At 48.2% G+C, this 27,815-nt stretch overlaps 1 protein-coding gene and 1 long non-coding RNA gene across 8 annotated transcripts; one reads left to right on the plus strand and one right to left on the minus strand.

The window, feature by feature from the left end:
• Positions 1 to 1,456: 1,456 nt before the first annotated feature.
• Positions 1,457 to 27,815, plus strand: VSTM2A (V-set and transmembrane domain containing 2A). Of its 7 annotated transcripts, none has more exons than XM_005667905.4 (5): positions 1,457 to 1,878; positions 3,724 to 3,890; positions 5,009 to 5,059; positions 7,730 to 8,066; positions 25,089 to 27,815. In XM_005667905.4, exons 1-5 carry the CDS (start codon positions 1,800 to 1,802, stop codon positions 25,133 to 25,135), a joined length of 681 nt encoding a protein of 226 aa, XP_005667962.1. In that variant the 5' UTR covers positions 1,457 to 1,799; the 3' UTR covers positions 25,136 to 27,815. The 7 variants fall into 7 exon arrangements, with proteins under 7 accessions (XP_005667962.1, XP_003130490.1, XP_005667961.1 ...); XM_003130442.5 differs by having other exon boundaries at positions 25,227 to 27,815; XM_005667904.4 differs by having other exon boundaries at positions 25,349 to 27,815.
• Positions 5,820 to 12,110, minus strand: LOC146400265 (uncharacterized). Its single transcript, XR_014816908.1, has 2 exons — positions 11,539 to 12,110; positions 5,820 to 8,830 (listed from the first exon to the last, which is right to left on the minus strand). It is a non-coding gene; the product is annotated as an uncharacterized LOC146400265 (long non-coding RNA).

The following is a 27,815-nucleotide window of genomic DNA, read 5'->3' on the forward strand; positions in this document are numbered from 1 at the left end:
CCTAATGCCTGCAAAGTTTTGTTTGTTTTTCAGAGGACGTCTAGTGTGGGGTAGATGGATTAACTCGGATTTTATTTTTTTCTATATTGTGACTACATTCTTCATGAGACAGTGACTGGGTATAAAGAGATTTATTTTCTTGAAATGATATCTTTCAGAATCCTTTCTTGGCTCGATACAAGAAGGATATGGAGTCTCATTGGCCTAAATCTGAACAGATGTGAAATGTCCCTTGTGGCTTTCCCCAAATTTCATATTCTGCCCCTCACAGAAAAACAAGCACATCTTCAGAAAATAATGATATCGGTAAGTTACGATGCCCAGTTTTCTGATCACTACTGCTGTATTCAGCTGTAGAAGGATCAGTGGTTTAAAAATGTAACAGTATTTTTTTTTTCTGGTCAGAGAAGGAATTCACCAACTACAAATTTTTTAGCAATAGATAAAAATGCATATACTGTATTGGTTTCCCAACAGCACCGTTAACCCTGAGTCCTAGTTCCAAGTAACACGGGAGATTTGTGGTAGATTTGCATAAACGTCATGGTGGGAATAAAATACCTGGGACTGTGCTTAGATGGCAAAGGATTTTAACTTTGTTAAAAAGATTTAAATTCACTCAGAGTTGGACCTCACGTGGACAAAGAGCCTCTGTAAGGTGATGATCCTGGTTTTAGAGTCTTCGTGAGACACAGAATATACGTCTGAAATCTTCTCCAGCTTAGACAGCTAGATCTGCTCCAAATTCTAAAACTCACCGCGCTTTCTGTTCCTAAAACAATGTTCCTTATTAATATAATCTCCGGGGACCATTACTGTGTTACCCAAAAGAAAAGCAAATCAGCGAAGCAAAAACAGACCCTGCAACGATGTTCGAAACTCCTCCCCCCTCCAAAACACACGCGAGATGCAGACAGGAAAGGCAGGGGGTGTACGAATTTGAACAAATAAAATAAAAAATACAAGTAATCGTGCTATGGCTCTTCCTTCTGGAAAATTCTCTCAATACGTGACTTTCTGCACTTTTTCTCTCTTCATGCGCAGAGTGGTACGGTCCTTGCACGCGCTGCTTCGCTTGCGCCGTAGGCTGCTCAGCCATAAATTCGTGTGAAATACTAGCCCGCGATCATTCAGTTAAAGCAGCTAATAACTGGTTAAGCGACATCTCCCTCCAATGGCTGCCTTCGTCGCCCCAGCGCCGTGCCTTTCACCCCATCCCGCCCCCGGCGTCCTCAGCAAAGCCCGGCCCCCGCCTCCCCCGGCCGCAGCCCCGGCCGCCCGCAGCCGCGCACCGCAGTCGGCCCCCGCGAAGGACGCGGCCCGGGGAGGATGGTGCGGCCGCTCCCCGGGCGCCGAGCGCAGCCCGAGCCGCCGACTCGGCGCGCACGGAGTTAACGGCGCCGCGGCGGAGAGAGGGGAGCCGGCGCGAGCCCGCGCGCCCCCGCCCCGCGCCCGTACCCGCGCCCCGCGCCCCGCGCCGCGGGCTGACGCCGGCCCCGCTGCAGGAAGCGGAAGGCGGGCGGCCGAGCGGCCAGGCACTGCCCAGGCACTGCCCGCGCCGCGATCCGGGTGTGCACGCGCCGCCGCCCGAGCCGAGCCCGGGGTGAGCCCGCGACCGCACCGCCGGCTCCCGCGCCCGCGCCCGCGCCCGCTCCCCAGAGCCAGTCCGCGCTGCGAGCCGCGGGGTGCTCGCCGCGCCGCGCCCCCGGCGCTGAGACGGAGCCGGAGAGACGGTGGCGTTCCTTTCTTGTAGGGCTTTTTGGCTGTTGGCGACACTGATGTGACCCCCCCCCCCCGGAATGATGGGGACCTTTTTGGCGTATGTTGGATTTGTTTTCTTTTCCGTTTTATATGTGCAGCAAGGGCTTTCTTCTCAAGGTAAGTCTGTGCCCATTGGCAAATATGCATTTGCTTGCGCGCTGTGTGCGTGTGTGTGTGTGTGTGTGTGTGTGTGTGTGTGTGTGTTCTCTACGTTTAGAGAACGGCCAGGCAGATGTGGTGCGGTTCCTAGCGAGGAACAGAGGAGCAGTGTTCTGGGTGGCATTTCTCTTTAAAGTTTATTAAACAGCAGCCCTGCTGGATTTCAGCGAGCAAATCTAGTTGGGTGCCTGACACGAGGTGGGTTCCTCAGCGAGCACACACACAGGGTTAGGAGTGTGTGAGTGTGTGTATGTGTGTGTGTGTGCGCGCGCCCCTTCGGTGTGTGTGCACGCACAGGGTAACCACTCGTGCATACATAACCATCGCAAACAAACGGAGCTGGGGATGGGGGACTCTCCATGGCCAGCCCTCCTCCTCGAGGTAGGCAGGATGGGCTTAGAGTTTCCTTTTTCTGGGTCCTTGTGACTTCGTTTGCATGTGTGTTTATCAAAGGACAGACTCCTCTGAGGACCCAGGAAAAGGCACGACTTGCATTACAAACAGCAGCAGCCTGCTGAATCCAGTTGTTCAGGACTTCGCAGGCTGCAGTGATCGTTTCAGCACCATGAACAGATCACATCTCTGCTGCCAGAAGACTGCATCACTTCTGCAAGCAGAAACGCCAGGGACTCTGCCTTCCAGCTTGCACAGGAAAATCCTTTTCAGATCTGAATGTCTTCTTAACACCTCCCATTTCCTCTAAGTATCAATACAGTTCAGTTTCAGTAGAGAGCACGTTGGGATTTTACAAAATTTTTTGCAAAGAGACACTGATGGTGCCTGGATTTAGACAGTGGGGGCAAAGTGCATCCCCTCCAGTCAGCCAGGCAGACCCCTCAGTCCCCCTCCCCACAAGTGTGCTTGGTGAATGTGCACTTCTGTCGGCCAGATCTCTCCAAGACTTGGAGGGATCAGCAGCTCTTCGCAGAGCGTCCCTCAGACAGGCCGAGAACCACCATCCAACGCGTGCCTTGTTAGAGAAGTGCCTTTGGGCAAGAGGGAACATCTTATTTCTGTGAGTTTCACCATGACTCCATGAATCTTGCGAACTAGCAGCGTCAAGATTTGTCATGAAAAGGCTGGAAAAAAATCTCTCCGGTGACTTCAGAATGATCCTTTATCTGAACCAAGCCCAGGTGTCCGGCTCCTACCTCCCTTGGTGTGTGACAATTTACAATGCAATGGCTTGGTGGGAACAAACATGAAGGTTAATTTGGAAAGAAAGAAATATGCACAGCTTAGAAAGTGTGCAACTTGTTCCACTGCTGTAGCCTTTGAATCACAACTGCAAATAATTGTTGTGATGTATCAGTAACATGCACTTGGACAGATAATCAGATCTCTTCCATGAAACATCCAGTTAGTTATAGATTGTTTAGAAACTTGGAAGCAATAAGCTACCCTCATATATCAGCAATAAGCTACCCTGACAGATTTTTCTAAAACGTACTTCACTGATTTCCTCAGTAAGTTTGGGGGATACTGCAATCTGACAAAAGGTATTTGTAGCTAACCGTGGGCAGCTTGGCGAACAGAGGGGAGTTCTTGGCAAGCTTGTTAACCTTTCCTTCTCCGGACTTGCTCAACAACAACACGATTTGGGCAAGACACCAAAAATAAGACAGGAAGGAGGCAAAGGAAAGGGGTTGGCGAGCCAGGCCAAGGCCGGGATGTCACAGAGGGAGGGTTGTTCCTTTTTTTTTTTTTTTTTTTTTTTTTTTTAAGTCCAAGGAAAATGAAGTCTCAAGTGGCACTGGCAAGAGTGGCCGGGGTGTTCCAAAAGGGTGCGTTTCTGTTTTGCAGCAAAATTTACCGAGTTTCCGCGGAACGTGACGGCAGCCGAGGGCCAGAACGTGGAGATGTCCTGCGCTTTCCAGAGCGGCTCCGCCTCGGTGTACCTGGAGATCCAGTGGTGGTTTCTGCGGGGGCCGGAGCACCTGGAGCCCGGGGCCGACGTGCCCGGGGCACAGGTAGCGAGTCGCGTCGCCCGCATCCCCCCACCCCCTTCGCGTCCGTCCCACTGACTCAGACCGTGTCCAGCCAGAGTCGGGGCAAGATGGTGCCTGGGCGCCCCTGGGGGCCTCCCTGGCTCTCGCAGCGAGGATGACGCCTAGGGGTGCCAGGGCGGGGCGGGGGAGCTGTGAGTACTGGTGACAGCACGTTAAAAAAATAGGAATGGCATCCTTTTAGTGCAGGTCATTGTCAGCCGTCCGCGATGGCATCGCTGTGTTGCTACAACCCTGGACCCTCGCTGCCCCCTTGGGGACGGCGGAGTGGGGGACAGGAATTCTGTCGCTATTTCCATCACCCCCAGTTCCATCCCCGTCAGCTCCTCTCTCCTCGGCCTTAAGCGGGAGGGAAAGGGAAGGAGAGAGACGGTGAGAAAGGGGAGCCGGTGCGGAGGAGGAGAGGAGGAGGGGAGACGCAGGGGAGGGGAGAGGGAGCGCGGGGGGAGAGACGTAAGTGGGGGACGAAGGGAGGTGGGCGGGGGGAGGGAGGCCGGGGGTGAGAAGAGAGACGGGAATGGGGAGCGAGGAGGGACCCTGGGCGACCGAGCGGGGAGGGAGCCGGGCAGGGGACGAGAGCGGAGCGGCGGGGAAGCGAGGGTCTGAATGGAAATTGGAGGCAGTTCTGCAAAAAGGGCTGCGGCCGTGCGGGGGCGAGAGAAAGTCTGCGGAAGGGGCGGCGGAGAGGGGAGGCGGGCCGGGGAAGACGTAGAGTCCCGTCCGCCAGACTTCCGCGCGCCCCGGGGACGGACCCGAACGCAGAACGCAGACCCGCGACATCCCGTGTCGCGGTGCCGGAGTTGGTGCTTGTCCCCGCGGAGTCCCCGCCCCTCCCGCGTCCCGGCCCCAGAGCTCCACCCCCGACTCCCCGCCCCCGGGGTCCCCGCCCTCCGAAGCCCCACCCTCCGAGTCCCCGCCCCCGGGGTCCCCGCCCTCCGGAGCTCCAGCGTGGTCCCCGGGGTCTCTCTACCCGCACCGCCGCCCCCCACTCCCCGGGGCAGCGCCCCTCACTCTAGGTTTGCACCACCGAGGGCTGAGGGCTAGGTCCTGGCCGGGTCTGAACGTCCCCGTTCCCCCCGCAGGCGGAGCTGCTGCCGGACCGGGACCCCGAAGGCGAAGGGACCAAGATCAGCGTGAGTGTCACCTCGATAGCTGCCCGCCTGCCCGGGGGCACCAGTTAGTGAATTCGGGTGTTCAAAAGCCCTTTGACTTACTGTCCCTAAAAAAGGCCACTTGCATAGCAAGGACTAGAGCGCATTGTCTCTGCCTTACCTCACCAGGCACATGCACATTAAAGCCAACTTAGAATTCACACAATAAAATTATTTATCTTAATGACGAAAATATTTGAACAATACTAGATAATCATTTTGCCACCCAAAGAGGCATGTGACACTTTTTTCTCGCTCTTATTAGCAGCTTCATAACTCTAAGAGTAAAGAGCTGCAATGCTAATATCCATTCAAAAATCATACCAATAATTATCCTTCAATAGCAAGTAAAACTAACATGAAGATCTTCCCAGGCAGAAAAAAATTAAAGCATCCAACAGGGTGTTCAAGTTACAATGAAACATCGCAACTTTCACTGTCATTCATAATGCATGCAACATATGCAATGCCAGTGTTCAAATTCATACACATATAAAGCTAGAAGTATAAAAACTTTACTGGAGGAAGTTAACCTATGGAAAATGCAGAAATGTATTTCTACTCTGTTGGTTATTGCTTTTCATAGTTGTGTGTGACATCAGAAAAAAAGTCTTTTTAGTATACCTCAGATGAAGTCATATAGGATCACTTTATATGAATAGGACTGCTCAGCTTGTTGATAAAGAGTAAACAAGTTTCCACTACTAGAAATATACATAAAGAATCTAAAAATCCAATGACCTACATTTCAAAAGAAAATTTATTCTGAAGCTATTATAAGAGCATATAGTGGTATAAGATTGAGGGTACATTATAACTAAAAGTCTAAAAATGTATTGTACTAATGAAATCAAATTCTCAAGTCTAAAAGCATAATCTCAACATGGAAGAAAATGTCAAACAAAATAAGAGATAAACCAGAAACTCCAAATTCATGAACTCAGTGACTTTTTAGAATATTTCTTTTCAGTTATCCTTACATCATAGAAACTTGTTTCTAGTGCTAGAAAAGCTTTGTAACTCAACTATTAACATGTTTTACGTAAACACTTCATTTTCCATACACACATGTAATGAGATAGATTGGTTGTTTACTGTTTCCCTGTCATCCTTTACCCGTGTCCTGATCCTCCCAAGACCAGTGTCGAGGCAGCCTCATGCGTCTTGAGCTGCAGAGGCATGCAGTCAGATGTGCAGCCATGCACACAAGTGCTGGCATCATTATCTATGCCCGGAGTTCACATAATCTAGGAAACTGCGTAGGGTTCTAGACACAAACTGAGATAGAGGGCAGGGTGTTCCCAGGTTACCCACGGTGTGACCTTGGGCTGATGTCCTAAACCAGCACTTAATTTAGAATTCCCAGGAGAGCTACTGATGTGAGCTTTGCTCCCTAGAGATGCAGATGATGTTTCTGCAGTAATCCAAACGAGAGCATTTTCTGAAGCTCCTCAGCTGATTCTCATGCATAGTCAATGTTGAAAATCACTGACCCAAACCCCTAAGCCTCCATTTACTCTCCTGTAAAATGGGTAATAATAACATGAGCACCCTGACTACCCCAAACTCTATCAGGAGACTCTGCTGAAAATACCATTGAAACTATAGATTTGCAATATTTTTGCAGTATTAGTAATAGTCATATGTAAATTTCATATACATAAATGTATGTCATGGTTGTGGGTCAGATATTGGAAACTATTTGCATATACAATTCTATAAAAACACTTCCCAAGTTTGCTTCATTATCATTGGCCATTTGTAAAGGCGATGGCCCGTCACAGAATAACTTTAGGCCTTCTTCTCACTTCTTTTCTCTGTGTTTTGAAATCATCCAAATCCTTAAATCCTGACTGTCTTAGGAAATCATAGGTAATATCTGATGTACATCAAACCCAGATGCGCTGATAAAGGTGCTTATGAAAATATACATCTACAACAAACATATAGAATTCTATGCAGTGTACATAATCTTATATATAATCTTGCTATCAGTTTGGCATGAAAGTTCCTAGAATAAGAGAGTCGGTTTCCATTTTGAAAATCAAACCCGTATTTAACTGCTGGAAGGGGACGGTCTGGTAGCAGCGGACCCCGGCGGAACCCAGGTGTTCCACCCGGGGGCAGGCCACCCCAAGCCTATAGGTCAGACTGCGCCAAAACTTGGAGAAAAAGATGCTTCCTAGCTCCATCCATCTTGTCGGTACTCTTAGAGATCACCCCAAAGTGGGGATAAAAGCAGCCCCACGCAAACTCGGTCGTGATGACAGCACAGTCGTGGGCTCTCCGGGCTGCAGCCCGCGTGAGGGAAGAGGCCGTGTGTACGGCACCCTGGGCCCTCCTAGGCAGCGCTTCCTTCCGCTGAGCCTGCAAGGTGGCAGAGCGGCCCCAGAGCCTGGGACGCGCGCGGCAGCCCCGCACCTGCCGGCATCTGGCCCTGGCTGGGTTGAACGGATGCTCCCGAGATCTTGCGGATGCAGGTGTTAGTAGGACAGGAGAAATAGGATCTCCGGCTCGGACTGCTGGCAAAGCAAAGCTGTGGCCATGAGGCCATTAAGACCCTTGCATCTTCCAGCATCAGTGAGCTCAGGACGCGGTGTGGGATCCAACTCCCGTGACATAGCGCTGTGTTTTCCACCTGCCGTTTTTCAGACAGTGAAAGTCCAAGGCAACGACATCTCTCACAAGCTTCAGATTTCCAAAGTGAGGAGAAAGGACGAGGGCCTGTACGAGTGCAGGGTGACCGACGCCAACTACGGGGAGCTTCAGGAACACAAAGCCCAGGCCTACCTGAAGGTCAACGCCAACAGCCACAATCGCAGGATGCAGGCCTTCGAGGCCTCGCCCATGTGGCTGCAAGATATGAAGCCTCGCAAGAACGTCTCCGCGGCCGCTCCCAGCGGTGTCCACAGCTCTGCCAACCAGCCGGCGATCTCCACGTCCAGCCCTCAAGCGGTAGCCAAAATCCCCAAACAAAGTCCACAATCAGGTATGGAAACCCGTTTTACCACTCACGAACCCGCCCCAGGAGGCTAGGCAGAGCAGGCAGCCTGATGTCTGGTGGTTTTTAAAAATTGGAGCCCTAGTTCAGGTGGAACAGGCTGAGTCATGAGCCCAGGGAGACAGGCTGGCCTTTCCCGGAGGCCGTGCGTGGCCCCTCAGCCGCTGGCAGTGCCTCCTGTCCGTGGGCCTGAGCTGGACCTCTCTTTTCCTCTGTGTTGCCACGTCACAAGCACAATAAATGGTGAGCTGTGTGGCTGCATTATACATGCATGTTCATTTTCTGTCCAGAGTTACGTACGGATAATGACCCAAATGAAGAGACTTAATCAACATGTAAATGAAAGAGACACACCACATTTTCAGGGACCCCCCACTTTAAGCAGGCCTAGTTTCCAAGGGCCTCCGATTTTGAAGGAGAAACTCGAGCGGCCTGTGAGCGGGGAGGAAGAGAGGGGATGCAGGGCGGTGAGAGGTGCGGAGCTGGGGCGGCTCTGGTGGCCGTGGCTTCCTGCCCACGTAAAGCTGAGGGCCGCGGTTCCCAAGCCAGCTGTGCAAGCCCAGCTGTTCTGAGTAGCGCTAAGTCATGCGCTCGGGCCGCCGCCGGTGGCAACTCGTTGACCTTTTCCCCTCGGTTCTGGGTTAGCAGGGCGCTCACCAGCCCAGGCTGTCCTGGTTTCGCTCCAATGCTTCATGTCATAATCTTACAGGACGGAGGGGAGGGAGCATAATGTATCATTGGTCAAGCTTTTCCTAAAGGGAAAATAATAACTATAAAGTAGTTTATCATTGAAGAATTACTGCTACTACTGTTGGTAATAGAAAATTACATTGCTAGCATTGAGATCTTTATAGCTATTACATTTGAAAAAATCTGGTCATTTCGTCAGGACGAGTTTACATCAGTATACAAATCTTTATACATTTAAATTATATAGAGAAGCATGTTTTATATTAAAGATATATCTTTATATGTACTTTATGCATATTTAAAGATATTATCTATATATCGATCTACATCTTCTATATCTTTAAATCCTTGCTCGTAAACGACGTTTTTAAATGCCACCCTTAGGCTTCCCGTGCTAATGGAGATGACGTATCCTGGGCTTGACCGAGGGTCCCTCTGGGTTTGCGCTGCCTTTAAGTGCAGTTGAGCAGCTGTCCCGTCGCGCCTTACTCCCGGCAGCTTCGGTCAGTCTCCCTGACAGAGTTTCGCCTCCCTGAGGCCGAATTTGTGCAACTTGGCCTCACTTTCCTGTTTATCATCTCTTTTGTTCCCCAAAGGAAAAAACCCACAGCTAGAATACGTATGTGCGTACACACACACACACGTTTGTGTATGTGTATGTATATATATTTACATATGTATATGTTATCCTTTCGTAGCCATTATTTGGTCATTTTGGTCAAGATTTTACATCTTTGGAGACCTTGCCCCCTCCCTTCCATGCCATCAGGAGAAGCAGCCAGACACCACATGCCAAGTTACCGAGAACCCTCAGCAGGCAGGTTACAGCCTAATTGGTGAGAACTCCAAATCACAGAAGTGAAATTACGGGCCTGCGTAGACATCATAATTCAGTTCTGTGGAATCAGACAGTCCCTTTTCCAAGTGAAGGAGTCTAAGCATAGAATGAAATGTTCTATTTCTTAACGTTTTATGTTTTGGACTGATGGCCTTTAAAAATATTTTATTGGCCGTCTCTTTCTTAGTCTTGTGATTGGTGCCAAGTGGTAAACGCTGCATATCTCCCGACCATTTTCAACTAAAAGTCACTGCTCATTTTCCGCCTCAGCACCGGCCTCCCTCCCGGCTTGTTCACGAGGAAGCGTGAAAGGAGACAGGTTGCTGACTCATGGAAGCCTGCATCCATTCAAAGCCATGTTCGCTAAACTTTATCTGCTAGAGCAAGGATTCATCTGAAACACATCCAAAGTTTTCATTTCTATTTTTTCCACCAGTGAATATACTGGAGAACATCTTACCTACTCTTAACAACATTTTCTAACTGCTCGTTCCGAAGCTGGGGTGGCCCAGTCACCCATTTTAGTCCTGTGTTACATTGCTGTGCTTTTGGCATATTATTGCGTAAAGTGCAGCATTTGGGATGGATATTGACATAATATCCAATTTACTGTAATATTCACATCCTGATTTCTGATTTCACTTTATCATTTTTCACATTATATTCAAATAAAGCTGATTTCAACACCCATGCTTCATTTATTCACTCATTTCTTCACTCTCCATCCTTTTAAGAGCTTATATGCCAGGCACCGAGACACAAAAATGGAAGACATCCTTCCTCCTTTCAAAGAGTTTATATTTTTTTGTTTTCATTTGCAAAAAAACAAAGTATCTGTACATTCCACTGATCATGTATCTTTCTTTTCTTATGCTTTTAAAGGCAAGACATGATAAAGACACGAAAATGAACATCTTGCCTTTACAGGCCAAGAGCTGTCCTAGCCTTTCGTTACTTTCCTGGAAGGAAGCGGGCCTCATCTGTGGTGTATAGGACACTGTGTTACCAGCTGTTACCAAAGGCTGGTCTATGGGCCTTTTATCCTCATCATAGTCTTTGACGTCTTGACTAAACTGTGTAGATCGAAGTACTCAACTCCTAATTCATGCTCTTTTCTGTCAAAGAATTTCTGCGTCTCCATGAAGAAAATAACTATGTATACACATAACTCTATGTATAAACATGTCATAGAATGAACCAGTTTTCCTAAAGCATACATTTCGGTGAAAAAAAAAAAAGGTGGAAAAACAATCTATGACCATTTATATAATGCAAGATAAAGAATACATTTAACTCCTGTGTAATACAGCTAGCCCTATATTTTTTCCCGATATTTTTCTAAAAGTTAGTGTGCATGCGGACTGTCCCCTCTGGATCTATCTTTCCGATAGCTCTTGGTAGAGTCTATTAATTCTACCCCCGTTTGAAGAAAAATGATAATAATGAAGAAAAATGATAAAGCGAGCAGATACACAAAACTCGGCTTTGGCGATCCCTTAACCATTTCTGTTCTTGAACTCTTTGGAACTCTGGCCAGTCGTCTGCACTACAGGTGTTCTCAGGATGACAGCTGCCCATTGGGCAGCAACCGTTGAGTTCCCTCTTCCACCCAGGCTTGGCGGAGGCTCTGCCACAGCCCCAAACACCTCAGTAGACTACACTGCTCTCTGCTTGTTTCTCTGTGTCTCGGGGGCACATCCACTCCCCGCAGAAGTCAAACGACCCCTCCAGCCACGCGGACGCCCGCCCTCGCCGTTTCCTTCCTTTGTTGGCCTCTTTGTCCCCTTCTCCGGGCCGCTCCCCTCGTCGTGCAGGCAAAGCCAACTGAACTGAGACGAGCGCCCCAGGCCCAGCCTGGCCGCCACAGCCCCAGGGTCCCCCCACCCGGGTCTCCCGGCAGAGGTTCCCCCTCCTCAGCGCCCCTGCACCCACCTGCACCTTGCGTCTCCCCTCCCGGGAAGGGCCCGTCGTGGGGTCCTCGCCGCCGCTCCCCGGGGGCGCCTCCTAACTGGCCCTGAGTGTTTCTGGTGGCTTCTCCTAAAGTCCTTCTTCGATGAGGTTCTTCTCCCTTTCCCGGAGCCTCAGCAGCTCCTGCGTTTCCGAGGTTTCAGCCGCTGTCAAGTGCTTAGGCGACGGCGCGGTTCCGGCCCGGGTCGGTTCTGATTCTGATTTCTTTCCGGAGAGCCAGACGGAGGCTCGCTGTTGTCCCAGGACCTCTCCCCACGTGTGTAGCCCAGAGCCCAGGACGCTGCGCACCCCAGGCAGCAACACGCGGCACCTCCTGCGCGCGCGCAGAGCCTGGCCTGGCCTGGCCTGGAACCCACCGACAGTGAGGCTACGGCCGCCAGTTGCAGTTCCAGCACTGCCCTGCCGGGGACAGGCAGCTGCTGCTGTGGCCTCCTGGAAGCGGACCCCCGAGGACCCCGCGCCGCTGCCCTGAGCCCGCCTTGGCCCCCAGCCCGGCTGCGCTCCCCGGCCGTGTGCCCCAGCGCCAGACTCTGGACAGAGAGCAATTCATCGTTGTTTGGAGGCCTTCGGTTTTAGGGTGGCTTGTGTCACAGCAATAAATATGCAGATCAGCCCCCTAAGCCCCAATATTCAAAATCAAGTTTATGGCCTTAGCTTTCTCACCAAAAGGCAATGTCCTTCCTTTGGTGCTGGCGGAGGTGATGCCGTCCTCGCACCCGGGTCTGGAGAAGACATTTAATCTGCTCCTGTCTCATCTTCCTCTGTCAGGTGCCACAAGGCATTAGCCATTCGCTCTGTCTCTGTAAATGTCCTTGACCAAATGCGTCGCTTCTGTTCCACCAACGCTGCCTTACTTCTCACCACAGGCCCTTCTCTTCCTTCCTCTAGTCCGAGCTTGTAATACTTCTCCTGTTTCCATTGTAATACATGGAACAGAGCTCAGCAGAATAAGTATTAAATAATTAGCATTTCCAAAGCACCATCACTAACTTCCAGGGCCTAATTTCCAGCCCTGTTCACCAGATTTCCTAATCATACCCAGTCTTCCAAATGTCTGTTTCTTGGATGTTCACAGTTGTGTCTCACCTCTGCGCTTTTGCAAATTCTGTTTTCTTTGCGTGGGTCTTTCCGACGTTGCAGAGTTCCTACTCAAATGCAAATTCTTTTATAAAGCTTTCTCCTATTGTCTTCAACTCGGCTGTTGGCTCATTCAGGTCTTCAGGGCAGTTTGTTTGCCCCTTAACCTGGAAGCCCTCGCTGTGTCTCCTCTGTGTGGTAGTGATTTTTCCCTGGCGCTCTCCTCCTTTGAATGCCGAAAGTCCCAGTTCTGGGAAAGCCCAGACTCAGACTCAGCAGGGAGGTGCTCCCCCTAAAGATAAGCACTGGCTACAAAGATCACGGATTCCCTTTTATTCCTCTGAGGGCCCAGAGCAAGTGAGGCTCAGGTCTGGGGAGAAAAGGGAAAGAGAGAGAGAGCCAGCATAGCTTTGCTTTTATCTTCTTTTGCTTATAATTATATTTGCATAAATAGACAATAGTGCCGCTATTGCAAAAATGATCAAGATGCCTAAACGGTGGTTCTCAAATTATGTAGTTCAGATATCCTGTGCCAGACTTACCAGGGAGCTTGTGAAAAATTCTTATCCCAGGGCTCCTCTCTGTACCTACTGAATCAAAATCTCCATGTCTAGAACCAAAATACACGTTTTTATGGGCAGTATGGTTATTTCTAAAAAGGCCTTGTGGGTAAGAGAAAAAACTTCCTTATTCTTTGCTATGAGATGTGTGTGCGTCCATGATGCTACAAAATGCTTTTTAAGAAACGGGTCTTTTGCCGTTGTTATTTGTCCAGCATTGTTCTCTTCACGCCTGTGATGGGGGCTGGCGCGGCTGAGGTGCAGTCGTGTTTCTGCATGTGGTCACTCAGCGGGAATGCTGATTCTCTGAACTCAGAAATGTGATTAGTGCGTTTCCAACACGACGTGAACCTGAGTGGTGAGAGGCAGCTGCTGCCACAGCTGTTAGAAGCCGAGGCTCCGGAGCCCCCTCTGCAGCTGATAAACGTGGCAGCATTCCCATGGCCAGAGTGAGCAGGAAGGGCCTTACGGCAGCTCTGAGAGCTGCCAGAGGCAGGGCCGAGGGGCTCCCAGGACGCCTCCCGATGGAAAATACAAGGGCATGGAGCCCGCGTCCAGGTGGGAGCCGTGCTGCCGTCCAGGCCTCAGTGTTGATTTTGGTTTCAATGATCCAACTTGGCTGCTCACACAGGTTAAATTAATTTGATCGTTGTAATCCTATCAGTTAAATAGCTGCTTTGTACATCAAGCATCTATAACTAAGATGAAAAATGGATTTGAGGCAATGCTTTGGAGGACACAGGCCAAGAAATGTGCTACAGCTGTGTTTGGCTGGGTTCTCCTGCAAGCTGTATTTAACTTAACTCGTGGAAATTCCATAACCAAGCGGGTCCTGTAACTCCAAGGCTCCCGGCCTGCCGAAGGGTTTTCCCATGCGAGGCAGCCCTGAGATGCCTTCAGGTTTCCCCTCGGCCCCTGGGAGCGCTGTGGCTGAGCAGACCCGGAGCAGAACTGGCCAGCGCTGTACAGTCTTGTCTCAAATGGTTTCATGATCCTTGAGATTCCAGGAGGCGGCTAGAGGAGCAGTCTTCTGGGTAGATGACCAGAGGGTTGAGAAGTTGCTGGAAAGACCTCACTCTGTTGGCCACAGTGTTGCCGAAACCTGGCCTCTGTCCACCGGTGCTGAAGAGCAACCTGGAGACCGTTTTGGGTGAAGGAGACGCAAGCTCACTTTCACCGCTTTGCCAGGCACGGGGGCCACAGAAGTCTGAGGCCTCTTCCAGACCGTGTCCTCCACTGGGAAGAACTGCAGGCACTTTGACAGAGAAAAGGAGAAAACCAGGATTCCGAATAAGAATCAGGGTTGAGGGCAGATCTGCCTTCTTCTGTCTTTGGAGGAATCTGTGGTCATTGAGGTTTGGCGTCTGGAGATCTCAGCGTGACCCTGGCCATCCTCTGGGCTGTCGTATCTCGATTTTTCCTAAAATAAAAATACGTGAGCAAAGGGCATATTGACCAGAGAGTAGGGCAATCTAGGAAAGTCCTCAGAAAAAAAACGTCATGTGCTTATAATCTTGGACCCGCAGGCAGTTGTGCTCAGGGCTCCTCTTCTTATGGGTGGTTGTGCGGAGGGTGCAGTGAAACGGGGCAGAGGCAGAGGGTTCCTGGCTGCTCGGCTGTGTCTAAATGATCCATTTCTGAGAAGCATGAGAAATATCGCTTGCCTCTTAGGTGTATAAGATGTGCCTGTGTCATTATGCGTGTCCCTTGGAACACGGACCAGGACGAACAGGAACCAGGACCCTGCCCCAAGGCTGCCCTGTTGTGTCTTAACTGTTCCTCCCTGGTCTCTGCATCCCCTCCCTTCCCTGATGGAGGCTGAATGAGGCCCAGGCCCTAAAACAAGAAGTGGGGACACAGAAAGGCTTCTGTGCCCGGGAGCCCCACAGGGCCCTGCTCAGCCACACAGCTATTTTTTTCTCCTTCACCCAAAGCTCTGTGTCCATGTTTCTATTTGGCACCAGTGGACAGAGGCTGAGTCTTGGCAACAAAAAAGAACACGCATCCAACAAGAAAAAAGGAAGGCAAGGGTTCCTTCGCCAAGGAATGCTGCTGCCACTCAGAGCACAGTCGAGAGACTTGCTCACGTCTCATCGGCATCAGTCACAGCTGAAAACCTCGCCTTCCTCCTTTATTAAATAGGAACTCAGAGAGTTTGTAGGATTAAGTGAAGTTATGGCCGTAGAGAGCACGGCACTGACAGCGTTGGGAAGTGGCTGGCTGCTGTATTAATGACTCTTTGTGCCCGGCCTGTGTCTTATGACTCCAGCAAGGATTCGTTGAGAGTAAACAGGTCCGGCAGGACGAGTGTCTTCCTGAGGGGCAGTGTCTGGGCGATGAGCTAAAGAAGGAAGAGTGGTTTATTGCTCATAATCTCAGGGCTTCCTTTTTTCTTCTGTCCCAAGGCCATTAACCAGTGATAAACTGTCCTGTACATAACTATGCCATATTAGCCACCAGCTGTCTTGCCCAAAGTTGGAACTAAATGGCTAACTTATTGGTAAAAAATAATAATACACTTCCAAAGGATTTTTAAGACTTTGTGTGACCAAATAAAGGACGTATCTTGTGAGCTGAACTGTTCACACTGGCTATCATCTTAATTCAATTCAAGCTTTCCAAAAAGACCCTCGGAATTTTTCAGTCACTGGTTATGGATATACCTAAAAACATACACAAGTGAGACTAGTATTAAAAGCTTTAAAAAGAGAGAAAAACAAAGCGGGTTCGGAGTCCGCTAATAAGAACAGTGTAGTTTGTGCACGGAGACGGATAGAGGTCTTGCCTAGATTCTCTCTACCAGCTTGTTTAATGAGCTGCATGCAAACCTCTCTGAACCTCAGACTCTTCTTCTGGAAGACTGAGGTAGCAACACACGTGCCCCGAGGGTCGTTTCTGCCGTAAGTGACACAACTATTTTAAATGCCAGGTCGGGGAAACCTGCCAGGTGAGTGAGCTTTGGATGTGTTAGGGGTCACCCCCTTTACCTGCGAGGTGCTAGGGTGTATTATTACATAACCATGGGGTCAGAGGGCAGCAGAGGAACATAAACATGAAGAGAGATGAATGAAAACAAGTGTGGCTATAGGTCTAAAAATAGTCAAATCAAAGACCATCTGATGAACGCAAAAATATAATCATGATGGAATGATTTATTTCATTAATAAATAACAAAAAGAAATGCATTGTTACAATGTATGGTCATATCCAAATGAACTTCAGTTAATTAAAGAGCTAAACAGAAAAGAAAATTCAACATAGGAAGTTTAGCATAAAATCAGAAGCCTGAGACTTTGAAAATTTAAAGTTGCAAAATATTCGAATGAAAATAACATTGTACTATAAGTAATTTAGAACATTCATTTAATTCATTCATGTAATTCATAAGTGATAGAGCAGATAAGGAAATATTTGTGTCTGACACTCAGGAAAAGAAGGGAATCTGAGTTTTACAGACGCCATGGTTGTGTAATCCGCTCCAAATGACAGAGATATCAAAAGTGATCACATTATATTGACAAAACGAAATAAAGATGGAAATTCAGAGTTCCCGTCATGGCACAGCAGAAATGAATCTGACTAGGAACCATGAAGTTGTGGGTTCGATCCCTGGCCTCACTCAGCGGGTTAAGGATCCAGCACTGCTGTGAGCTATGGTGTAGGTCGCAGACAAGGCTCGGATCCTGAGTTGCTGTGGCTGTGGTGTAGGCCAGCAGCCGTAGCTCCGATTCAACCCCTAGCCTGGGAACCTCCATATGCCGCAGGTGAGGCCCTAGAAAAGACAAAAAAAAAAAAAAAAAAAAAAAAAAGAAAAGAAAATGTAAACTTAAACCAGGTCTCCGTAGGACAGCAGTGGTCACACAGAAAATATTTATGGCACAGAGTATAATTCTCAATATAGCAAGGAAAATGTATAAAATACCTAATTTTTTAAAAAAGACAATAACAAATAGTATAAAGATGAAAGCCATTAGAATACTTGGTAAAAGTTTAGGTTTGAATAAATGAGTAAATATGCTGCTTTATTTATTTATTTATTTAGAGTGTGTGTGCGTGTGTGTGTATTTTTAGGGCCACACCCTCGGCATATGGAGGTTCCCAGGCTAGGGGTCGAATCGGAGCTGCAGGTGCCGGCCTGCACCAGAGCCACAGCAACGCAGGATCCGAGCCGCGTCTGTGACCTACATCACAGCTCATGGCAACACTGGATCCTTAACCCACTGAGCAAGCCAGGGATCGAACCTGCATCTTCATGGATGCCAGTCAGATTCGTTTCTGCTGAGCCACAACGGGAACTCTGATATACTGCTTTGAGATGCATGTTTTTAGATATGCTGTAAATATGTCAGGTTTTTCAAAATATTTGTAGACTTGATGCAGTCCCAGTCAAAACCCTAGTCATTTTTTTACAAATTTGACACAAACAATCTTGGCAATAAAAACAGCGTGCATCCTCAAGGTTACAGTGACTTGGCACTCTGCTGCTGCATTATTTGAGGGCGAGTTGCCACGTCCCTTCTGGAGGGAAGTTGGCAGGAAAGATCAGCCCTAGGGCTTGCGATTGTCCCTGGACGATGCTCCTGGGAGGCGGTTCCAAGGGGTCAGGAGTGAGGCCACCCAGGCCCGAGTGCAGGCTGCTTCCCAGGGGTCTGCCCAGAGCCAGAAAATCACGTGACCAAGGAGCAGCCCTATGTCCCATGAACATGGCAAAACCTTACCATGAGTAGTAAGCTCTCTCTAGAATCCTGTTTTCAAAGAATGCTTCATGAAATTAGAACAGAACCAACATAGAATAGAAGGTGGAAAAGATATAGGATATGAGATACTACATTATAAATCGATCTGAGGTACGTGCGTAGAAAAAAGTAAGAACTCTGTGAAAATGCACATCAAAAGTCATGATAGCCTGACCATTTTTAATTATTTTATTGTTTGTATGGATACCATTTGTACATTGATAATTTATTACTTTTGTTATAAGAAAAAAATTATATTAAATTCCCCAAATTTAGGGAGTTCCCATCATGGCTCAGCGGTTAACGAATCTGACTAGCATCCGTGAGGACACAGGTTCAATCCCTGGCCTTGCTCAGTGGGTTAAGGATCCAGCGTTCCTGAAAGCTGCGGTGTAGGCCGCAGATGTGGCTCAGATCCTGTACTGCTGTGGCTGTGGCTGTGGTGTAGGCTGGCGGCCACAGCTCCGATTCGACCCCTAGCTTGGGAACCTCCATATGCTGTATGGCAGCCCTGAAAAGCAAAATAAATAAATAAATAAATTTCCCCAATTTAAAAATAGGCCAATGGCAGCTCCTGAGAGAGAAAGCAAACTAATAAATAAATAAATATTCAACAAATAAACGAAGGAAGGCTAAGTGAAACAAAGGCGTGAGAGTGAGAGGCTCATGGCCGGTTAGAAACATAAGGACATGCGTGTGCACGTGCGCATGTGTGTATTTAAAGCGCCGCTGGGAGAGCGGTGAACTCAGAAACGGCTGTGGTAGCACGGAAGATAAGAACCCTATGTCCTGTTTCCCAGGAGCTGGGTGAAGAATCTGACCAGATTACTGATTCTGCGTTTCTAAATATAATCGGTGTGACCTTGATAGATTTACATTGATTAAATAAATCAAGCACACAGAAAGTCCATAAATCAAATGTCATGCAGTCATTTTTCCCAATTTGGAGGGAGACCAAAGTGGTGAGCAGCGCCTGGGGGAGCCAGGGAAGAGCAACACACTAGAAGATTTATAAATGATAATTACGTTTTATTTCCTATGACACATGCTTGAAAAAAGTCTGCGAGCCTTTCTGCAGAATCCTATATACGTCGAAAAGGCCCAGCACAGGTTCAACTCTCGGTGCTTGAACTAAAGCAGATGACAACAGCCGGGAGCACTTTTTAGGGTTCCTTCCTGGAGACAACTGTCCTGCCTGCCGTGGGAAATGTGCTCTGGGTCACAGCCCCCAGCGGAACCATCCCGCTGGGACCATTGTCCTCAGCTCCCTCTGCCCCGCGCCCCGACTGGACGGTGCTAACTCCAGCCCTCGAACAAACTTGAGGTTTAAACAGTGGTGTGGGCAGCACGGCCACACGTGTGTGCAGGCCCTCGTGTGCCGCCTGTGGTCATCCAACAGGTCAAGGGTGAATGTCTGCCTTCCCGTTGTGAAGGAGAGTTGCTAAGTAACAGTGAGAGCAGAGGAGCTCCCGTGCGGCTCAGCCGTGGCGTCAGAGCAGCCGCTCAGGTCACTGCTGTGGCGGGGGTTCCGTCCCCGGCCCGGGAACTTGGCAGGCTGCAGGTACTGCCACTAAGGATAACGAAAACATACATGCAGGAGGCATATTTAGGTCCCGTGAGCAAATAGTTTCAAGCATTTTTGTTTATACACCGGTAAATGTAGCACTAATAATAAATCAGCCTTATGTATATGCAGTAAGGCAGTTCCTGAATATGTGAAGTACTAAACGTAATTGTTTGAAAATATTTACTTTTCCATGAATTTATGTTGTTCTCCCATTTTGTTAAGGCCACTCATTTTCCCATGTATTTCTCTCTTTTTTAAACATGATTTTTTTGTTGTTGTTATAGTTAGTTTACAGTGTTCTGTCAATTTTCTACTGTCCAGCAAAGTGACCCGGTCGCGCGCGTGCGCGCGCACACACACACACATTCTTTTTCTCACGTTGTCCTCCATCCATGTATTTCTAGTGGGCAGACTTGAGGAAGTGTAGAGTTCGTGGGAGGAGGCATTTCCAGCTGAAACTATGATGTGAATCAGTTTGTAGCGACAGACGGGACGGGTTCTGAGTCTCAGCGCCGCCACCTCCTCGATGAGCAAACTTGAGCTTGCTGAGCATCCCGTCTCAGCTTCAGTTCCTTAATCAGCAAGGTGATCCTGGCAGCCTCGGGGACCACGGTCAGAGGGAAAGAAGCAGGAGTTGCTGCTGATCATTGCCCTGCCCGCACCCAGATCACTTCCGACTTGGACGAGGAAACTTCGATGATGCTCTCTGACAGTGCTTCAAAGATGCTCTGGGAAGATGCACCGTGGCCTTTGCAGCCAGGGGCAGCCTCACTGTTGTGTGTCCATTCTTGAGTCCCTGACCCTGAAAGCCAGCAGGGATTAGCTGCAAGCAAGAAAGTCTGGGACGTTCTGTGAATGGCACGTCACCGCCGTGTCACCTTGTCCCCTATCCTGCATACATGGGCGCCACACTCCTCTCCCTCGGCTACAGTAAGAGGCCTCATAACTGGAGGAGAGGCGTCTCTGCGGGCTGAAGGAGAGCAGGAAAGGGAATTTAAACAGCCATTGCCCACGTGCCTGGGAAAAATAGGCGATTTAGGTACTAGGTCAAAATGAAGCGTGTTTCTTTTAAAAAAAAAAAGGATTTCTGGAAGAAATTGGCACCAGACCCATAAGAATCTAATAAAAAGATATTCTTTTCAAAAAATTACTGGATTAAAATCATCCTGTTATTTGACCTTTCCCTTAAGTCATGATTGAGTCTGGGCAAACCTGAATAAAAACCGCATTAGAAGCGAGCTCGCGTTTCCTCACACAGCTGTCTTCACACCTTAAACCCGGCGTCTGTAAGAAGGAGAGGCGCCTCCAAGGCATCCATCCCTTGAGCTGCAAGGGACAGTGGTCTCTGTACGAGCCCGGCCTCTTCGGGCAAGACAGCGTTTGTTGCCGCAGTTCCATGTTCGGGTTTGCTCGTGTGAGAAGCATCACCAATATCCACTTTACCAACTAAAGTTTCTGGAGGCAGACCCGGAGCCACAGCAGGCGAGGGAGCGTGTTCTTTCTCTTTTCTTACTCCTTTTAACCCCCTCAGACCCGCAAGCAAGAAGAGAAGCGAAAAACCTCTGAGAATTGTACCTGAGGCTGTAGGCCGGTGCCCTGAATGGGACCTGTCCCCACGTGAAGCAAGAGCGGGGCTCATCGCCCAATAGTTGCACCAGGAGCAAAAGGCATTCGAGGAGCTGGCAAGATGGGAAGAACTGTCTGCATGGTTGTGTCAACACTCTCACTTCCTCTGAATTAAACACCCGGCTCCTCTTCTGATGAGCTTCCTGGTGGCCTAGAGTTCTGGTTGTCTTTTCCTGTCACTGCCTGATGGTGGCACCTTGAGCATCGGCTTGGTCTTTTTCTGGCATAAAAAGTCTGAAAATAGGGAGTTCCCGTCATGGCGCAGCGGAAACGAATCCAACTAGGAACCGTGAGGTTGCAGGTTCGATCCCTGGCCTCACTCAGTGGGTTAAGGATCCGGCATTGCCGTGAGCTGTGGTGTAGGTTGCTCGGATGGGGGGGGTGGGGGGGGCAGGCTGTCTGCCTCAGGGAGTGTCGGGAGGCAGCACGTCCAGGCTGAGCCCACCCGACTGCATCGCTGTTTCTCCATTGCCTCTGCTGCACTGCCCGCTCGCCAGGTAACCGGGGCAAGGGCTTCCAGGACAGGGTCCCTCTCCTGATGGCAGGTTTCCTCGGGAGGCTGGCGAGAGGAGGAACCAGGACGGGGCGTGCGGGGCACGCGTGGGCCTTTGTCCCTGAGACACAGAACGTGGAGCCTCCGTGGCAGCCACGCGCAGGACTGATGCAGAGAAGAGGCAGCTTTGCCGTCGGGCTGGTAGATGCAGGAAGGGGTCGGCCGTGCACACGGAGCCGTCGGAAAGGCAGGTGCCGACGGGGAGCCCAGGTCTCCGTCCCGCAGAGGGATGCGGGCCACCGGCTTTCCAGGCTGGGGACCGCGCCGGCCAAGCAGGCGGGAAGCCTGCGGTGACGGAGGGCGGCGGTGGACGCCGAGGAGGAAACGTCCCCACCCTGTCTAAGGCTGTGACTGCTTTGCATTTTGCTTCACCTAAGAAGTAGACGGCGCTTCTGTATTCTGTAAAGGGACAGTTACACGCAGTGCGATGAAGGATTTGAGGCTTTTCTTCACATAGCTCCGCGGCCAAACTCTCCCGTGTCACAGACGCCCGCGAGCGACGCTTGCTCGTCCACATCCCGGGGCTGAAACTGCAGGCTGCGCACCTGTGCTGTCAGACTCCTAAGAAGACCTCTTAGACGTTTCCATTTGCAAAGCGGAGAAAATGCCCCCTTGACCCACCCCCCAGCGGGGAGATCACGCCTGAGGGAGCCCCAGGGAAGACCTGGAGCGCAAAAGCAGAGGCGGGGGCTCTGTTAAGCAGACGGCGAAGGAATCCTGAAAGCGCGTCATGAGTCGGAGCGAAAAGTCTGGGTTCTACTGGGCTCCTCCTCGTGGAGCCAACCCTCTGCACACTTCCTGCCCGTCATGTAGATCATATGGCGTCTCCCTTTCTTCTTCACATGGTATTTTGTGTTGGGGGCAAAAGTCTAAAAACTCAAAGCATTGTTTTAAATTTTGAGAGTAATAAAAAAAATTACGCGTTTCATCCTTAAATGCTTGAGGAAACGTATGGATATAGTGGGTTTATGAGCCAAAGTAACAGCCGCGGCAAGGCCCTTAGGAGAGACTCAACAGACGCCACTGCAGGTCAGAGGAGGAGTGTACCGCAGATGCAACGGAGCGCAGGTTATCCGTGGGCAAGACTTCGTGGGCATCTTAGTGGGGGAGCAGGTTATCCTGCTGGGCCCGCGCCTGGAGCAGGAGAAACCACGCCAAGCAAAGCAGAGGACCAAACACTGGGCCTGGCACACTGATAGGAAAACACACACTCAAAACAATAATACACCACAATTATTATGCTCATTTCATAAAACAGGAAAGAAAGAAATACCTTATTTGGGATTTCAGAAGTGAGTGGCTACAGAGGAAATTAAAACTCGGGGCTCCTGGTGGCAAGTCTGAATCTTACTTCATAGAAGTAAAGTATTTCTATTGTAAAAAACAAGCATAGAGCATAACAAGTGGCCAAAGTTTGCATTTTACAAAAAAAAAATTAATTTTCTCTAGAATGGACCCTAGTATGTTTGATAAACAATAAGGTTACCTTCAGAGGAGTGTCCATCTGAATGAAATCAACTACAATGCTTATTTGTTCAAATTACACAGGACAGATTATAGCAGTTTTTGGTCCTGCCTGCAGCATGCAGATGTTCCTGGGCCAGGGGTCTGACCCGTGCCACAGTAGTGACAATACCAGATCCTTAATCACTAGGCCACCAGGGAACTCCTAATTTCACTTTGGAAAGTCTGGGGATTATAGGAATGAAAGGAGCACACATCTTTTTATTCCAGACATAAATAAAACCTAGAAAGAAGAGAAAAACAATCAGTGACTTAATGACAAAAGAGATTTGTTTTAGAATTTACTGTATAGGGGAAGAAAATATAATTGGCTTGACAGAAATAAATTTCATTTAATTAAAAACATGCTAGGAAATGCACCTGCCTGGAGTGGGTGAAAGATAAACTATCTGAAAAAAATGCTGTGTCGTGATGGTTTAACGCATGTCTGATAGCCATTCAAAATTTTAAGCTCAAAGTACTCTTTACAGTGTGTAATCGGGTTTGTTTCCAGTCATACTGCTCGTGTGAATCTTGTTTTAACTTGCACATACTGGACGCAGTATGATAGGAAATGTTGGGTCAGGATGAGGTAGCTGCTTCCTTCAGGAGCAGTGGGATCAGGCTTCTGGGAAGGTGGGTCAAGCTGTGTGATGCGGTTGCAGCAGCTTGGAGCCCTCTGGCAACGCTCGTGATGGAAAAGGAAACCATTAATTTCACAAAATATCTTTTTTGAATCATTTTCCTTGGTTTTTATTGTTTTTAGCATTTCTAAAACCTGTATTCAATATCAGACACACTTTGGGTCAAGTTCTGTTGGCAATTTAAGGAGCCGTGTTATTTTTTTTTTCTTTTTTTTAAATTAAATGAATCCATGTCAAAGCATATCTCTTCAAAAGTAACAAGAGCACATAGTTCATTCTGGAAAACTCTAAGGCTAGCGGTCCTCTGTAGATTGTATGTATTTTCTTTGCATGATCTTTGTACTTATGCGTGGGCACTCCTGTTGCTTTTGCATTTTTGAACCTTGTCACCCAACTCAAGTGAAGCCATCCTCCCCAGAGACCCGCCGCTAACCTCCGGGTCATCAGTCATTCGGTGTCTGGGTTAAGTACAAGATTCGCCTTCTGAAGGAAGGCAAATCAATCGGTGACAATGCTAACGTTATCTTGCCAAAAACAGGAACCTGAATCTGCTAAACGGCCCTTTAGAAGCCTGAGTATTTACACGACAGTGACTTTTTTGAGAGCGTGTGTTTTCACCTCGGTTTCTATCTTTGCCAGGACAGGCCTGAACATGATTTGGCTAAAATATTGAATTTTCCTACCCTCACCTCCTTCAAACCTTGTTAACCTTCCTTGAATTAAAAAGAAAGAAAAGAAATGCCTTAAGGGTCATCACATTTTTGTTTTCTTACTAATAAAGGTATTAAATATATCATTTGTAGCTTACTGGATAAAATCTGCCTAGAAAAATGCCAAAAATACAATTGAATTCTCTCCGTTATGGAGTCTCAGAGCTCGTTCAAAAAAGTGCGATTTTTGCTATGGCTCTAACTTTACGCAGATTTCAGGGATAAAATGTGAGAAAGCTCTTCCTCTAAAAGCAAATGCCCCCGTCCGCCCGTTCCTGGCCGCCTTCTCCTGGCCCCTGAGAAGCCCGCCCGCTGCTCTTGTTTTGGGGTTTTCTGCTTAGGCGGTGAAGCTGGGGCGGGGGGCGGTGTCTTTACACCCCAATATAGGAACCAGCAAATGACTATAGGGCGTGACCCTCAGAGCATTACTTGAGGGAGAAGGTGTTCCCGACCGAGGGACGGCATGTTTTGAAAGCAGACAAAGCCAACAAGACCACTTCCTGGGACTGAAATACTCTGTATGTGTTGTTATTTGCAGTGCATGCCAAGACACTCATGAGCACCAGAGCCAAGCTGGCGAGCTAATTAAATATCTGTGTGTATGTGTTTAAAACAGCCTAATAAGGAGCGTTGGAAATCCTGGAGATGAGCGAATATCTTATAACTTCTTCCGCAGGTGCGAGGATGGCTACAAGCCATGGACTTTCTGTCCTGCTTCTTGTTTGTGGCTTTGTGAAGGGTGCTTTGCTTTAGTCTAAAGTGCTGACTTTTTTCCAATATCACTTTCTCTTCTTAAAGCAAAGAGCAAATCGCCTGTAAAATCTACGGAGCGGACAGCAAAGTTGACCCTAAACTCCAAGCACCACTCTGCACCCACTGTACTTCTCTAATTACCTACACACGGAGCGCCTGCTTTCGGAAGCGTAAACGAAGAGGTTATCTCACGCTTTGTTCATAACATTTTCTTGGGCAAATCACAGATCTTTCATTTCAAGAGAATTAGTGTCCAGGGATAGGACGTTTTCCAATAGCAAGATCTATTTTTTTCCCTTTTCTTTCGCCTACTCAAAGCATCATCTCACTGACTGCTCAGGGGTTGGCCTGACTGTCCTTGGTAGAGGGAATATTTCCGACAGATTCCGCTGATCTCCTACCAAAAGACCCAGTATCTGCAGGAAGTAAGCAGACATTGAAAGGCTACAGAACATAAACAATCGTCAAACACACCCCCTGGTTTGTTTGGGGGCAGGAACAAAAGTATCAACACAACGAGTCAACAAGGAGAACATCATTTTAAATAAGAAGTAATAAAGGATTTTTTTTTTAATTTTCCCTTTTTCTTGGGTTTTTCTCCTTTTTCTTGATTACAGTTCTTGTTCAATGGTGACAAGTGCTGAGTCCGGCCAGTCCGTGTCAATCCTGGGAGGTTTCTCTAAAAGCATTTGAGTGTTCTGTATTTCAGTGCATTTTAATTCATTTTGCAATTCTTGTATATGCAAATGACAAATTCTGTAAATTGCTTATAGTGTGTGTGATATAACTTCAAAGTAGATAGACTCTGAGCCTCACGCAAGCTGGTTTTTATCATTCGCTATAGAAATATATACAAATAAATATCTATACGTTGGGCATCCACCAAATTTTTTGGATAAAGCATTTCTTTTTCACTTATGATTCCTATATTGTGGGGGTTTTGTAATGCATCGTTTCACTTCCACAGGCTTGACCGTTGCAGGTGGTCTCTGTTGCCCTCTGCTTCCTTCTGGAAAATGCACATTCAAAATCATATCAGTCTCTGAGAAATGAATTAATTTTGTGTGTGTACGCTGTGTTGGAGTTTGCTATGTTCCTTTATATATGGTGTTTATTGCGGTTTGAGGATCTTTTGACTCTGAAGAATGTACGCCTCCGGTTTGACAGCCACCTCTGTCCTCTCCTCGTTGCTATTGTCCAAAACAATGTTGCTTCTAGAAAATCTGCCTTCGCGCAGTGGATACGGGGAGGTGACGTGAATTCAAGGAAGAACACTTCTCGCTGTGGCTTAAAAAATGCTGCTTCCTTTGACCTTTATGAACTTTTGTAGCTTTGTCATTCTGTTATTCGCTGCTAATTATATTGTAATGTCTCCTAATTAAAAATTAAAATTTGGCTGTTGGCTAAATGGAGTATGCAAAAGATGACCGCACATCCCCGACTAAAGAAGATGATGTGTTCAGTTCTCACAGTTAAGTGAATTATAATTTTAAATATTCCCTTCTTATTTGGGGCTTTGTGAGAATTCAGGCTGTTTTATTTAGAACCTGCTTTCTGCTCTGGCACCTCTCAGTGTGTTCCATGTACACGGTGGAACACAGACGGTTGGGAGAGAAATGACCTCAGTTTTCCTTCCAGAGAGATTCTTCCCTTTTCTTTCACAACACACCAGGAGAGCATCTCTGTAGGACAGTCAGCACGGAGCCTAAGGTCCTAGACTTGAAGCTTGAAGGCACTGAATAAATACCTCTGCTTTTCAAAGGTAAATGCATTGGTTTTCAGTTCCAAGCAATGTGCATATTTTCATAATGGTCTTGACATCGTCTTCCGAGAAATAATATTTCATGCTAAGTCTTTTATTGACATTTTTCTTGTTCATTCGGTTTATCATTTCAGTCTAATGAGAAAAATAAATAAAAGATTTGATTGCGCTATTTTATTAACCTAGAAATTTATTTTCTCTCCAAGTTTAATGGTCAAAAAGCATAAAACAATGATAAGATAAAGATGGTTTCCTAAGTCTGTCTGGACTCTAAAGACTGCATACATTCAGCCTAACCTTACAAAGTTATGCTCCTCCAGATCAGTCAGGCCGGGGAAGCCTGCGTGGAATTTACTTTTACCCAAAGTTCAGGTGAAGTCGGCCAGTTCTAAAGCAGGACAGACCCACGTTCGTTTCGCTGGTGGTCGCCGTGCTGGCTCATAGCGAAGGCCCTTACACAGCCGGAGAAGAACCCTCGCGACGCGTACTGTGCCGGGGCCAATATAACACCGATTTCTCCGTAGTGTGCTGCCAGGAGCCTGACTCCTTGGATTCGATGAGAAAGACCATATGGTGTACACAGTCTGTGTCTCCAAACATGAAAGCTTGCTGTGGAATCTTAAACACTGGAACAGAACCTAAGACACAGACGAGAGATGCCTGGGGGTTTTCGCCTTCTATTGTGTGTCTCTGAGAATGTTACTTGGTTTGTAACCATGACTACAGAAACAAATAAAGACTGAAAAATAA

The sequence above is a fragment of the Sus scrofa genome, chromosome 9 (assembly GCF_054392235.1).
Source record: "Sus scrofa isolate SSC_HxYL_T2T_F1_AM1 chromosome 9, Sscrofa_HxYL_maternal_Yorkshire_Landrace_v2.0, whole genome shotgun sequence".
NCBI classification, from domain to species: domain Eukaryota; kingdom Metazoa; phylum Chordata; class Mammalia; order Artiodactyla; family Suidae; genus Sus; species Sus scrofa.